The following is a 14597-nucleotide window of genomic DNA, read 5'->3' on the forward strand; positions in this document are numbered from 1 at the left end:
TGTCCGCGCCCAGCATCCAAACCAGCAAAACCCCAGGCTGCTGAAGCAGAGAGCACTAACTTACCACTTGCCACTGGGCTAGCCCCCATAATTGGACAATTTACAGTGGAACAGACTTGTACTGGAAATTTAATACGAGGATGTTAGGGAAGCAGATTCTAGTGCAGATCCTGTTAAAATCTCTTTAGAGGCCAGCCTGGCATCAGTGTTAAGTTTGCATGCTCTGCTTCAGCTGCCAGGGGTTCACAGATTTGGATCCTGGACGTGGACTTAGCACCGCTCCTCGAGCCATGTTGTGGTGGCATCCCACATAAAATAGAGGAAGATTGGCAGAGACGTGAGCTCAGTGACAATCTTCTTCAGGCAAAAAGAGGAAGACTTGCAACAGACGTTGGCTCAGAGACAAGCTTTCTCACACACACACACACAAAATCTCTTTAGCTCAGTTTCTCTGTATTTGAGAAAGGACATTATGTATTTAATATATTTTAGAAAGTTTTTTTAATCAAGAGTAGAATCAATATCCACAAAAGCATTTTTCTGCCTATCCCTGAGCAAATAGCCCTCATCTCTTGAAAAGTAGCTTCATGGAGAGAGATTATTACAAGAAATCTTGAAATTGTCCTCAGCTCATCACTGCTAAGCAAGGCTATAAATTTATGGCTTAAGGTAGAGATTTGGCAGTAAACTGGGCACAGTACTCTTTCTCATCTTTGTGGAGTCATTTGTTTCTTTGGAGATATATCTGTTCCAGGTTCATTCCATTTCAAAATTGAGATGCTCCATTCTTCTAGCTGAGATGAATAGGTTCATTTTACTCTGTGATCATGGTTTAGAGATTCTATTGAATGGGCTGCCAGTGTTTGCTTTGTAATGTTAAGAGTATTCCTTGTTCCAATCCTAAGCATGGGCTAGAGTATTTTACAGAAACCATGCAGGAACAAAGAAAGAGAGAGAGGGGGAGGGAGAAGAGAAGGTGGGAGGGATGTGGGGAGGAAGGAAGGAGAAAGAGAGACAGAGACAGAGAAAGAAAGACAGCAGCAGCCCAACAACCTTGCCTTATTAATTGGCAATGGTGGCCTAAGGTGCAAATTAACACTGTACCAACAAAATCATGTAAGAAATAACCTTTGATTCACACTTCTCAGCAGTGGGAAGTTGCCAGGAGATAGTACCAAGTGTGACTGATGCTAATAGGAAAGACGAAAATAACAAAAGTGAATTCCCCTGGCTAATAGGATCAACCACGTCTTACTTTTTCTGGAATTTTTCCATTCTCATTTGAGTGTGCCTCCTTCCACTCAGGTTCTCAGACCAAACCTAGGAGTCCTATTGATTCCTTTCTTTCCCTCTCCCACTCTCAATCCATCTCCCAAATCAATCTTCAAGTACTGTTGACCTCACCTCTCAAATACCTCCCAGATCTCACCACTTGCATTTCTACTGCTACTTCCCTAGTCCAAGTCACTGCCATTTCCTGCCTTTAACAGCTTTTAAGTACATCTCTTTGTTTCCATCATTGACCTCTTTTGGTCCAGTGCACCCATAGCAATCAGACTGATTTTTAAAACTTAAATTGGATCATCTGATTCCCTTGCTTAAAACCTCCCTATGGCTTCCAGTTGCATTTAGAATAGCATTCAAGTTCTGTGCCATGTTGTCCAGGGCCTCCTGTGATCTGGCCTTTGCTTACTCTACCACCTTCTCTCCTACCATGCCTCTCTTTTGGGCTGTGTTCCAGCCATATGGGCTTCTTTTTGTTCCTCCAACATGCTAAACTATTTCTGGGCTTCTGTTTTTGTTGTTTCTGTTGCCTCAGAGGTTCGCATGTTTGGCTCCTTCTCAAACATACCTCCTCAGAGAAGCCTTCTCTGACCATGTCACATAACAGCTCTCCATCCAACCAGGTACAGGGCAAGAATAGAGAAGTCACCTCAGAGAGGCCTTTCCGGAACAGTCTATCAAATAGCCAATCCTCCATTCCCACTGCTCATCCCAATTACTTTTCATCATACTCCTTGTTTTATTTTCTTCAAAGAACTCAATTCTATCTGAGATTCTCTCATGTTCTTTAATTTATGTATTGTCCTTCATTCTCCCTCACCCCAAACCAGACTGTAAGCTCTGTAAGAGCAGGGACCCTGTCTGTCTTATTTACCTCTTCATCCTCCACACTAGAATAGTGCCTGGTCCCATGCCGATGCTCAATTAATATTTGTCAACTATATGAATAGACAGTCTCTGTGATACACTGCCAGAGGGTAGTAACAGTACTCTATTAGCACTGGAAGGGTGGAGTACAGGATACAGAAAGGGATTGGCAGCCCTTAGTTGAACATGTTGTATGTGGCAGGCTTGAGGATAGATTTACTTATTCAAGCCCAATAAGTATTGGTGGTGTTTTTAGTGGGTTTTTAACTAGAAGCAGAATCTCCAGGAGGGTGCATGTGCTCAGGTTGAATAACCACATCACTAGTCTTTCTCATACATCTCACTGGGAGGCTTCTTAATAGAAGACTTCCAGAAAGCTTCCTATGCTTTTCAGTTCTATTGTAGGAGGGATGACAGCTCTTCCTGAGGCTTGAGGACTCCAGTGAGAATGAAATGATGTATTTGAAATGTTTCACCAAACTGGTTCATAAGTAAATATGATTTAAATTTTTTTTCAATGAAAATGAATGCCTTTGAAAAAAATGTTTATAAAACCAAAATAAAACAAAACACCTCTCACTCTTTGTTGGGTTGTCAACCCAAAGAAAGCAACCAGAACCTGAAATTTTCTTCGGACAGAAAATAAATGCTTCTTCCCTATTTCCCTGCCACCTTCCTTATTCTTTAGTCTCAATCTTTTTTCCTCCTCACTCCTTTTACTTGCTTAATCTATTCTCTCTGGGGAGGAAGACTGAGGAAATATATGGTGCCATAGGCTTAGTAAAATGGTTGTCACAGCTCAGCTAGCCTAACCTAAGGTGCCGGTGGAAATGAGGGTAAGTTTTCTCTTTTTATGTATTTTTGATGTTCTTTAAACCTAACACAGTCCATCATTTTGAGTATTTATTTACCATGTCTTTTAGATGTATAATCACTTGCCTTTCGCTATCCCTTTCTCTAAGGGAGTGAATTTCATATTTTTCTGTGCGTTATAGGAATTTTGATTCATGTGAAACATAGCTCCAAGGGAAATACAGTTACTGTTCCTTTTCCCTTCTTGCACAACTAGAAAGAGTTTCAGGTAAAGCAAAGTGATTTTGGTACAGGTTTTGTCTCCTTAGTGCTTCTCCCTCACCCCAAATGAAACAAGTCTTCAAATGTTACCCATCCGCTCTTGGAAACAGCACTTGTGGTAGATGGAAGGAATTTCTACTCCCTGCATATGAGCAAAACCCTCTGGTTTAGTTGATTTGGTCAGGTCTTAGAAATATATTGACAAACTAATGTATATTGGGGGTATCTTTTAGTTTGACTGGTTATTTTGCTCCTGGAGGGAATAACAAATTTGTGTAGTATGAACAGTCTGCTAAAAAAAGAAAACACAACTAAGTAGGTTCAAAATAATTAAAATCCAAATTCCACCTTGTGGAGGTGTGTGTCTTTAACAATGCTCGAATATAGATTTTTCCCACACACTCCCATTCTCTATCTGCTGAAAGAGGGAACATTCTCCTAAATTCTTAGTGTTATCATCCTCCAAGCAATCAGCAGTGATTTCTTTCCGAGTACTTTTCTCCTAATTTTTCATTATGATTTTATTCTTAATCCTGGCTTCCTAAAGAAATAGGACTTCCATAGGGTTACTGTAGGCTAGGTCAAGAAAACAATCCAGTCTGTGTCCTTCATCCATGATTCCGCATTCTCTATCCCCCATTCAGCAGAAAATTAGACTATCTTCTGTGAGACAAGCCTTAACTAAAAGAGACAATGCTAAATGAGTTTGCACTGAAGCTAGATCAAGAGTGGGCATCTGGGTGGTATTACCCAAAGGATTCATTAAAGGCTGTTTGTTCTACAGTAACAAACAGTTCAACACGTCTACAGGCTTCTTCATCCCGGAAATCTTCAATTGTGATTTTGCTTCTTTGCTCAGTCACTCAGTCACGGGTGTCATTACCTGGGAAATTCACAGGGTGTCAGATAACTTATTAGGTTTCTGTATTTAGATCAAACGGTGATGATCTAAGCAGACTAAAGGGAAAAAAGGATTGTTTTGTGATCAATATTTATCACTTAAACTATAAAAGAAGGAAACATGCATCAATTATATGCATCCAATATGTACTCAATTGCACATCATACTTCTAGCTACTAAAAAAAAAAGACAGTGCAGGAAAATTGATGGCTTTGAGGTTTTCTTTTAAGTTCCCAGCAGTTCCATTTTAAATTTCAAATTTTAGGAAAATATTTTCTTCTTCTTCTCATCTGGACCATATCTTACTGACAGTGAAGAACTTTTTGCATTCATTATTTCATGGATGCTACTTCACTGGCTTTTCTACTTGAATCTGCCAGAAAAGTCTTTTCTAGACTAGATCCTCCTGCTTGTAAAAACCAACAGTTTGTATTTCAACTTTCATTATGTCTGCCTCTTGCATCACTTATCAATCCAGTTTTATGTTTAGGCTACAGATTAAATTTGCTCTTCTTGTCTATTCGCCTACATTTCCAGCCGAATTTAAACATCACTTCCCTTCTAATAGGATGAATTGACCTTTTGACTTGATTAAAGATAAATGTCATTGACTTTCCACTTTTGGAGACTGAGAGTTTTTTGGAAGCTCATTGAGATTTCTGTATTTATTGCTTGAAAGTGAATATTGAATAATATTCATTCCCCTGCCGTTTTAATGAGATGAGTGTGAATCTTTTTTTCTACTCTTAATGAGAATTATTGGGGTTAGAGGTATCAAATGTAACCAAGTGGTAGGATATGAGAGGTTTCAGTTATTTTTTTCACATTTTTGGTCATAGGCCATCACATCCTAAAGTTTGAGAGTCAAATGGACATTTAAATATTTTTGTTTGAATCTGACTACAGTGGACATTTCAAGAACACCAGAAGAGCTGAAGTATCTGCAAAGTGTCATCATCATTAAAAACACATTGGGCTGAGGCAAAGCTTGCTTTACATTTCTGTGGCTAATAGGGCACTAATGTAGCGATGTCCTAAAACTGTGTTTGTGTTAGTATTTCTCCCTCTTATCTTATCCCCAATCATAAAAATTAAGTGATGTGCAAAAATTGCCTAAAGAACAGATGCCACCTATAGGAGACGTTTAAATAGCCTGTATTTGTAACAGTTCTGCCTCCATAGCCAATATTTTCCACATCTCTCTTTACTTTCTTATTGAAGCATTTGCCATTAGAATAAAGAGGATAAAAACATAAAAAAGCAAAGGCAGATTTGTTTCTCCTGAGAACATCTGTTCTTGGTTCAAAGTACTCACATGATGTGGTCCATTTTCTCCCAATGCCCACGTAGTTTGCTGTCGTAAAGGCGACTGTTACATCAATCTTAGACCTGAATTTAATGAGATAATGAACAGTGCTATCTAATCAGTTGAAATGTAGGGAAAGTCCTGTTATAATGTATACATTTTAAGTAATATAAAAGGCAGGCATACTCACAAAGATAGGCTAAGATTGAATATAAAATGGTTTATTAGTATTTTTTTCCTAAGATTCATTGATTTTATGATATCATTATGTTTGGCCCACTCTAAGTTTCTTCACTGAGTTCTCAGGATTTTTGTGAATTCAGGTTGCACTTGGGGTGTAGGTACATTCTGAAAAATTTTCAATACAAATTATCTGCTGTACACATTATAATTAAAAGAAATCTTTCTGATTCGAAAGTCTATTTTTCAAGATGAAATTTCCCCCAAACTTCAACTGCTATCATAACTTTTATAACCAGCATTTAATAGGAATATTAATTACTCAAAAGTAAAGTGTACAATTTAAAGTCACCTAGTTTAAAAGATCTCTATCCAATTGATAATCATTTTTATTTTCTTCCCTAAACAGTATATAATACCTTGAGTCTTAGGGATAGAGGAGGACGGAGAGTGGCTAATGAAAGCTATATAATAAAACTTTCAAAATTACTTAGATAAAAATGTATTGACCTTATATGATGGCTTCCAAAGAAATAAAAGCCTATGTAGACATCGATTACCCGACAAGCACTCATTAAAATACCTAGTATGTACTTGGCCATGTGCTCCTATCTGTTGGAGCCAAGTGTATCGTCTTCTGAAATATTTCAGATGCATAATATTCATAGGGATGTATTGGCCAGTTACATATTTCATCTTTTTTTTCAAGCTACTTCCAGAGATAGGGCTTTAAATATATTGATTGACTAATCCAGGAAGATTTAAGCAGCATCTTTCTTCATCGGCTCAACTATCCACGTAGAGAGAGCAAATTTGGTCTAAATTCTCTGATTCTATGCAATCTTCTTTGTCTTTTAAATTTACGTTTCAGTTCAATGGTGAGGGAAACACGACATTTTCTCCCCTACTACTAAAAAATTGTTTTAGTGCCTCACTGTCCATCTTGCCAGTTTTTGCCCCTGCATACCATAATTCCTTGTTGTACCAGCTTCTTCCTAGGGTGCACTTGAACATCATCTAGAGCGTCTTGAGCATGGATCTTTTGAGACAACTTGGTTTATTCCTTTATTTAGTGGCACATTCTACTGAACCTTCTTTTGATCTAAACAGGTTCAATTTTGGAATTTTACATTATTTCATTTTTTAGGTCTTTGGATCTTTTTGGAGGATGATGACCAATGAGATAAGTCTGGGGCCCCTTATATTCCCTTCAGGAGCATTATCTATAATGAGATTAAAACTTTGATGTTATAATACTGTGATGATTACTATTGTGATTTCTGTGGTCACTGAATTCTGGTAGGACCATGGGTGAATAAAAATGTCAAGCTAAGAGTAAATATTGCAGAACTCTCTCATCCAATTTGTGGATACTCTCCAAAAGCCAGACTGGTGTATTATGCCTAAATGAGCTAATAATTCTAAAAATGTATGATGAATTTCCTGTATCTTCAAGAAATTTGTCTCAAGTCTAAGACTTTGGAAAACAAAATGACAACTGACTACTTTTTCCTGTAAATGTTCACTTACTGCCACTGGCATTTTAAAACCTTGTATCTCTAGGTAAAGGAGTACACTTATTTCTTTTACTACTTTCTTATTGTCCGTTATGTCTGAATTGAAACTTTGCATTTGGGGACTACTCTGGAGGATTCTGTTGTGTCAGTGAAACTAGGATGGGTTTTGGTTGGGGGAGATAATTCTTCGAATGCTACTGGGTCATGTGCACCAGTGTGGCTTTGACGATTCTGATGCCTTGAGCACTACGTTTAGAATTGATTCTAACTTTGGCACTTACCACCATCTTTAGGCAAAGGACCTGAGACCCTGTATGCGGGGCAGAAGCTCAACGACAACGAATGGCACACCGTTCGGGTGGTGCGCAGAGGAAAAAGCCTTAAGTTAACCGTGGATGATGACGTGGCTGAAGGTGAGTACAGCTACAGTGAATTTGTCTCTCTTTGCTCACATAGTCCTCTCAGCCATTCAGTGAGCAAAGGGTTTTTTCAAAACCTTTCGTTTTGCTAAACAGAAGTCACATGTCATGTTCTCTGTTGACAAGCTCAGGTAAGGCTAAGAAGGTCTTCCTCTGTATTTTCATAGTCCCTTTTCATTGATCTGTATTATAGAATTTACCCACCACTGTAATTAGATAGATATTGATAGGTCTCTCTCCTTAGCTAGAGTATGCATCTGGAGGACACATGTAGAGTTCTACAGATTCCTCTATTATTCAATTATTCAAAAATCACTTGTCAATCATCCTCTCAAGTGCCAGCGCCTTCCCTCAATGATATGAGTCACTCTTTAGTAGAGGGAGATGGATAAACAAAAAATCCAGAACATTACAGATTAAGGTAAGTATCTAGATCAGTGCATGATACTTAGAAAGTAGTGAACAATTATTCATTTGTTTAATCGTTACTAATCGAGTGCCTACTCTGTACCAAGCACTGCTTTAGAAGGCACTGAGAATATGATGGTGAACCAAGAGCAAGTCCTTGGCCTGGAATTTACATTCTAGGAGGACAATGAATAAATGAACAAATCAATACATACGCAAAGGAACGTTCAGAGCCTCACACAAGTAGTACATATTTCTCGAGAACCTGTGATATGTCAGCAGTTTACTAGGGATTATAACCGATATCAGGAAGCAAGCAGACAACAATTACCTGTTTCCTCAAATAATGAACTGATTTAGTACATTAGATAGGTCTTAGAGTATTTGAAAATAAGACAAAGAACATATAATGAGATTCTAATTTTTGTGGGTAAGATTATAACTGTCAATCATAAGAGAAAAGTATCAATTTGGGCTGGAGAAATCAGGAGTAGTTTATAAAGGTAGATCTTCAGGCAGAATTTGATGGATAATTTAATGAGGTCTAGGGTGGAAGAGAGAGGGCATATCTAAGTGCATCTTACATGCTGCATCCTGTAAGTCTGCACTCTCTAATATTCCAGAGCAGTGTGTATCTCTTACGCAGACTTCTTGTCCGTAAATGAAGGGAAAATTTGGCGCAGCAGGAGGTACCATGTGGAGCACTGCTGGTATCAGGTGACCTCGGTCCTGATGTTAACTCTCTGCAGGATGTTGGGAAAGTCACTTATCATTTTTGGGCCTTGTCAAATGAAGTCAGTGGCCTAAGTCATCTCTAGAGTTTCTTCTGTGAATAAGATAATCAGGTTAGAGTCAGGTACCCTGGAGTTTAATACAGGCATTGTCACCAAAATGCTTTATGCCTTTGAACGAGATATACTAAACCTCCTTTCCCCATTTCCTCATTTTTAAACTTGAAATTCTGCTATTGCTAAGGCCCTTTCCAGCATAAAATTTCTGCAATTTTGGGTCCTATAACTTAATTTTACATTTATGAGTCTGTCCTGGAGTCGGGAATTATGGTGAGCCATGTAGTATATGTGCAGGGAAGGGTGTGTGTGTGTGTGTGTGTGTGTGTGTGTGTATGTTGAGAAGGAGAGTCTGTGGAGAGAGGAAGAGCATGAGGCATATATGCAGTGCCCAGCTGGCATTAGATCCTGGGTTGGCTGTCTCACACGTATCAACTCCTTTAATCTTCTATAATTCACCATTACTTTGCAAGGTAAGTGTTCTTATTGTCATTTTACACCAGGGGAACACAACACTTAGAGGGAGTTGTGTAATTAAGCTCCAACTCCTGTGTGATTTTACCAAATCAAGCACAACCTATCATAAGAAAGTGATTTTTCTTACAATGTAGGAAAAATATAATGGAATGGATTGGGGAGAGAGGGGGAAGACATTTCAGTAGGTAGACTACAACATTCGCTCTCCTTTCCCCCAAACAAAGACAAACAGAACCACAACTTTCCCAAACCCTCCAATTGTACGACGACACAACTCAGTAATGGGAGGTAACGTAACAATTCTGCATGACCGAAGGGTAAATTAGCTTTATGTAATACATATAAGCAAAGAAATGTAAAAATGATTATATGAAGCCACAGCCAGCCTGAGTTAATTATTCAAGGAATCCCCATGAGCTGATGGTGCACTCAGTTGTACACAAAGGCGGCAGTAATGAGTCACACATGCCTTGCTAACTCCTCTGGGCTTAGCCCAGCAAAGCTGAGAGAGACGCTCTTCGCAGGATGTTTTGAACATCAGCCACTAGATGGCGACCTCACCCCAATCTCTCCCGACAGTGAGTCCCTTTTATTTTCATAGGAAACGATATACACTCTGAAAGCTATGGTCCTAAAGAACAGCAGAACTGAGGATGCAGTAATGTGTATTGTCTCCCTCAGACATTATTCTTTTATGGAAACTTTAGAATACAGGTAGTTAATAAAGTGTGCTTTCTTTTGCCACTAATTATTAAAAAACAGGATTAAAGCATGGAATGCCCAAGTCCTCCAGTAATTTGATATTTGAAATTAATGAAGCTCTTTCATTTTCCATCCTACCCCCTACTTTGCTGCTGATGGAAAAAAGGAGCCATAAGGATAAAGGAATTTTGGAGAAGAAAAGAGCTATTTTGCTTATGAGCTACAACCTTGGATGGCTTCATACCGTGATAAGGGGTTTGGGAATTTTAATTTTAGCTCACAGAAGTCATAAAATCAGGCAATGAAACTAAAATACCACACAGTCCTCAGATTATTGAGTAGTATCTTATTGGCTTATTGAGTAATCCCTTTCATGCTGTTTAAGGTTCCCTAGGGTGTCAAATTTTCAGCTAGTTTGCAGAAATGTGCATATAATAGGTCAAACTCATAAGAAATCAAAAGCAAGGAAAGAAATATTTCTCACCCTAGTGGTTTTCATTTGTTGTAATGTAAATGTATTTCTGGAAAAGTGTTTAGTTCATTTGACAGTTAATAAGGATTGATTGGTTGAGCTGAATTTCTATTATTAAGAATAAATTAAAAGAACACCTCACTTGGGTTATGCTCCTCAGAACTGGGACCTAATGCTACATGAACCACCTACTCCATCCAGAACTTATTGCTAGTGCCCAAATTCACCCCTTTTCTCTACTCTGGTCCATGTCAACTCCTCCTTCTCCCTCCCTCACCCCACATAGCACATACAGTACCAACCTGTAAAAAGTCATTTTCCAAAGTTTTCCATGGGAAACTTTTTCCTCACATTAATAAAAAAAACATGATGAGAAACATTTGGGAAATGTTAGGTTAAACAAAATGAAGTGGATTTCTTTACTGCAAGACTTATTAGGAGCCTTTAATATGCTAATACACACTACTAATCATCAACAGCTAATAGCTAAATTGGTAGCATTTGCCAGATTTATTTGGCTCCAGAACTGATTTTTTTGTTAAAGCACTTTACAGCATATTCTTTTGAAAAATGTTGATATCGTGGAGAAAAAGCTGTGGGAGCAGTGGAACTGGAGGATTGTGGGCAAAATGGGCATCTTTACTGGGGCTTCATAAGCCTTCATTTTCTTAATTGTCTCCCCGTGTCTGGGAGCCATGGAAGGTCAAATTGCCTCCTCTAAGCCTTTCCATTCTTTCTTTGTGAAGCTCTCAAGGTTGGCCAGGAACTTAATGCACAGAAATGGTGATGAATCCAACTCTGACTCCAAATCAGATGTCTCAAATAAACCTCCTCCCCCAAATGTGAGGGGGGTTTGCTGTGCTCAGGCCATCTGCTAGACCCTATGGGACACAGACAAGAGGCCAGAAGTTGTGCCTACTTAAAAAGAACTTGTGTTCTACTAAAAGAGGGAAAACAATAAGTGAAATAACCAGGAAATTATTAACATATTTCAGAGAAGGGGAAAAAAATGAATGTTGCATAATTAGTAATAGATAACAGTTTGAGCAGCAGGCACTGTTCTGAGTACTTTATATGTATTGACACAGTGAATCCTGGTAGCTTCATACCTATTTCACAGATGGGAAACGGAGGCACAGAAAAGTCAGGTAACCCGGACAATTCAGCCTCAGAACCTACCTACCCAGCCACTATGTGCTAACATCTCATGGGCAGTTACAGCTTGAACTTGGCTAAGATTTTCCATAGGTTTATATTCTCAACAAACTTCATTGTTCTGAGTGTTGGTCTGTAAACCGCTTGCGGGCTGTCAACGAGACATGGAAGTGCATGTGTGCATGGGAGCCAAGGCTGTTCTAGGGAAGGTGCTGGATCAATGACCCATGAACCAAATGGAAAGTCATTATGATGCTTGGCCACTGGGAAGAAGGGAAAAGTCATCACAGCAGCTTTTGCATGGACATTTCATCAGTTAAATTCCACCAACAGCTTTTCTTTGGCAATAACGTAAGGGACCAGCCATGCTTTTCCTCCAAAGACAGTATAGCATACAAGTTAAGAGATGGGCTTTGGAAGTAAACACACCTGGGTTCAGTTTGGGGGTTGGGGGGTGTCTACCATTTACCACCTGCATGAACCTTGACATCTGATGGTGGTTATGAATGGCCTAGCATAGTGCCTGGCATACAGAGAATATTCAGTAGTCTTGGTTTTTCCTTATCTTTCTCCTGAGTTACTTCTTTTTCCTCTGAAATTTGAAGGCAGCTGCTGTGGAGTGTGCATATATTCATCCCTTCTGTGGAAAAGAGTTTTAGTCTACAGACAGCTTTCAAAAGAGACGAGTGAAAAGTTACTAATATTGATTAGATGATACACAGATTTTACAAAACATTTATTTGCTTAGTTTGACACAAGTTTCCAACTTTAAGCAGTCACTTCAATCATTTCTTCAGATGCAATAGCATACTCTTTTTGGAACCTCCATTCACGGTCAAGTGAGTTCCTTCGCACATGGTGAAGCCAATTTCCTTTCTAATCTGGCCCCACCTCGCTTTTCGCCACTCCCTTCCCCAACTTCTAGGTGAAGCTGCTCTGAGTCATCCTAAACCCAAAATCAGTCTGTGACCGTGGCTAAGCTTTCAAATTCCATTGTTAGTTTCCCTTCTATTACTTATCCAAGCCCTTCTTCAATCTCTCTTCTATCTCAGTCACCACCTTATGTGATTTTCTTGCTTTATAAAATTCATTTTCTACTGAGCAGAACTTCCTAACCCCTCAATTCTGGAGGTCAGTTTATCCATAATTTCTCTAAAAGTTCCCAGTTGACTTTAAAATTGCTTCTTCAGATTCCTTTTAGAACTCAAATCTTCACCAGTGATCACCCCATTATCAATTCTTAGTTCTCGTTGGTGTTCTTTTTGTTGTTGTTATTGTAAATTAAGAATTAGCACCACTAGCAGTATCATCGTAGTTCAGTTCCTGTGTCTCCATGGAGACTGGCTATGATTTCCCCCTCCCCGTCATTCTCTGGCCCCAGCCCTCCGCCCTGCTATGAACAGCTGTAGCCAAACCGACATTGACTGCTTATTTCAGTCACTTCATTGCTTTAGAGCATGTGAATTTAGGTTATACTACTTGCATTTTCATGACCAGCCCGATTTTCAGTACTAAGTAATTTTATACACTAATTCTTTTTCCTGTTCAATAGTCAGCAGATTTATGTTGCATTTTGATTTTTGTCCTATTACAGTTTTATATTTAAGTTAACCAACATCATTATTTTATTTTTGCTTATATTAGGAGAATGATTTGTCACTAGTTGTCAAAACACCACATAGAAGCTCATAAAGTGTAAATCTGATTTTTGTGCTTATGAGCGATTCTTTGAATTAGATCTGAATATGCTCGCAAAGAGATGAAATTAATATTAAGCATCTGAAGGTGCGATCTAGTTGAGTCTCCCAGATATTAAAGTTTAAGGGACCCAAGAAAATATAAACCTCCTTTTTGTGCCTCCTGAGTTCTATGCCAATAGAGAAAAAACAATACAAGGCAGGTGGAAATCAAATATAATTTTTATTAGTGATAACACTGATATTGAAAAACGTGGCTTAAATCTACTGAACTTCAGAATTTGACAGAATTGCCTACTTGAATGCTAACCAAAGCAGGAGTGGGACAGGCAGCCTCCAGTGAAGCCAAGCTTGCTCCTCTAAACACCCATGCTGAGATAGGTGGGGTGGACTGGGTGTTTCTTGAGGGCAGCTTGTTCCCCTAAAGAGAAACAGGAGGTGCCAGGGGCTGAGCTATACACATATAGTTTCTCTTTCAGATTATCCTTAATCTTTCACATTATGTCATTCCTTTTCCTCTGGAAAGTTGTAAAAGAGATGCTAGGAGTGTCTTGCTAGCGGAGTTTCTTCCATATGGAAGGTAACATGTTAGAAATGCAAATTCTCAGGCTTTTGAATCATAATTACCCCTCCCTTCTCCCTACCACTGGGGCATTAAGACGTGGTTTGCTAAATTTTAATATGATTTTTCTGTAGAAATGTTGAGGGAGCCATCTTCTACTCTGGCCAAACTAATGATGTTTTCCTTGACTTTGTTATTATAACGTCCAGTGTCTTTGACTTTATTTCAAGCTCTCCTCATTACCCCTCTGCTTCAGTCATTCACCACTCCTAGGTAAACCAGTAATGAAAGGTCTATAGCATGTTTGTATTCACTGGGGATCTTTCATTGCAAATGTCAGAAACTCAACTCAAATGCTTTAAGCACAAAAGGGAATCTATTGCTACATAGTTTTAAAAAGTCCAGAGTTGGCTGGCTGGATCCAGAACTTCAAGTGACATCACCCTAGAGAAACGGTGTCTCTCGGTTTTGTGGTTGTCTTCTGGGCCCTCTGTCTCTTCAGTCAGGCCCAGCCCATCTGGTTATCACATGGCCTCCAGCAGTCTAGGTTTTCTTCTTACCCCTCCAGGAAGCCTTGCTTGCAAAGAATGCCTCTTTCATAAGTGTTCCAGCAAAAGCCCTGGAGCTGAATATTACTGGACCAGCTTGGCTTGTGGCTAATGCAGTGGTTCTAAGGGTAGTCTCTAGACCAGCCACATAAGCATCATCTTGTAACATGTTAGAAATGCAAATTCTCAGGCTTTTGAATCATAAACTCTGAGGGTGGGGCCCAACTAACTGTTTTAACA

General features: G+C 39.1%; 1 protein-coding gene across 37 annotated transcripts in view; it reads left to right on the forward strand.

Annotated features, from left to right (window-relative positions):
• The window catches only part of NRXN3 (neurexin 3), a 1504430-nt gene that overhangs the window by 708320 nt on the left and 781513 nt on the right, over nt 1-14597 (forward strand). For all 37 annotated transcript variants that reach the window (XR_011432271.1, XR_011432272.1, XR_011432275.1 and 34 more), the window contains one exon: nt 7423-7542. Coding sequence is in view for 31 of the 37 variants with exons in the window: in XM_070250266.1 (XP_070106367.1) it covers nt 7423-7542 (120 nt within the window). In the remaining 6 variants the exon portion in view is untranslated. The remainder of the gene's footprint in view (nt 1-7422; nt 7543-14597) is intronic.

Source organism: Equus caballus, chromosome 24, assembly GCF_041296265.1.
Source record: "Equus caballus isolate H_3958 breed thoroughbred chromosome 24, TB-T2T, whole genome shotgun sequence".
Classification (NCBI taxonomy): Eukaryota; Metazoa; Chordata; class Mammalia; order Perissodactyla; family Equidae; genus Equus; species Equus caballus.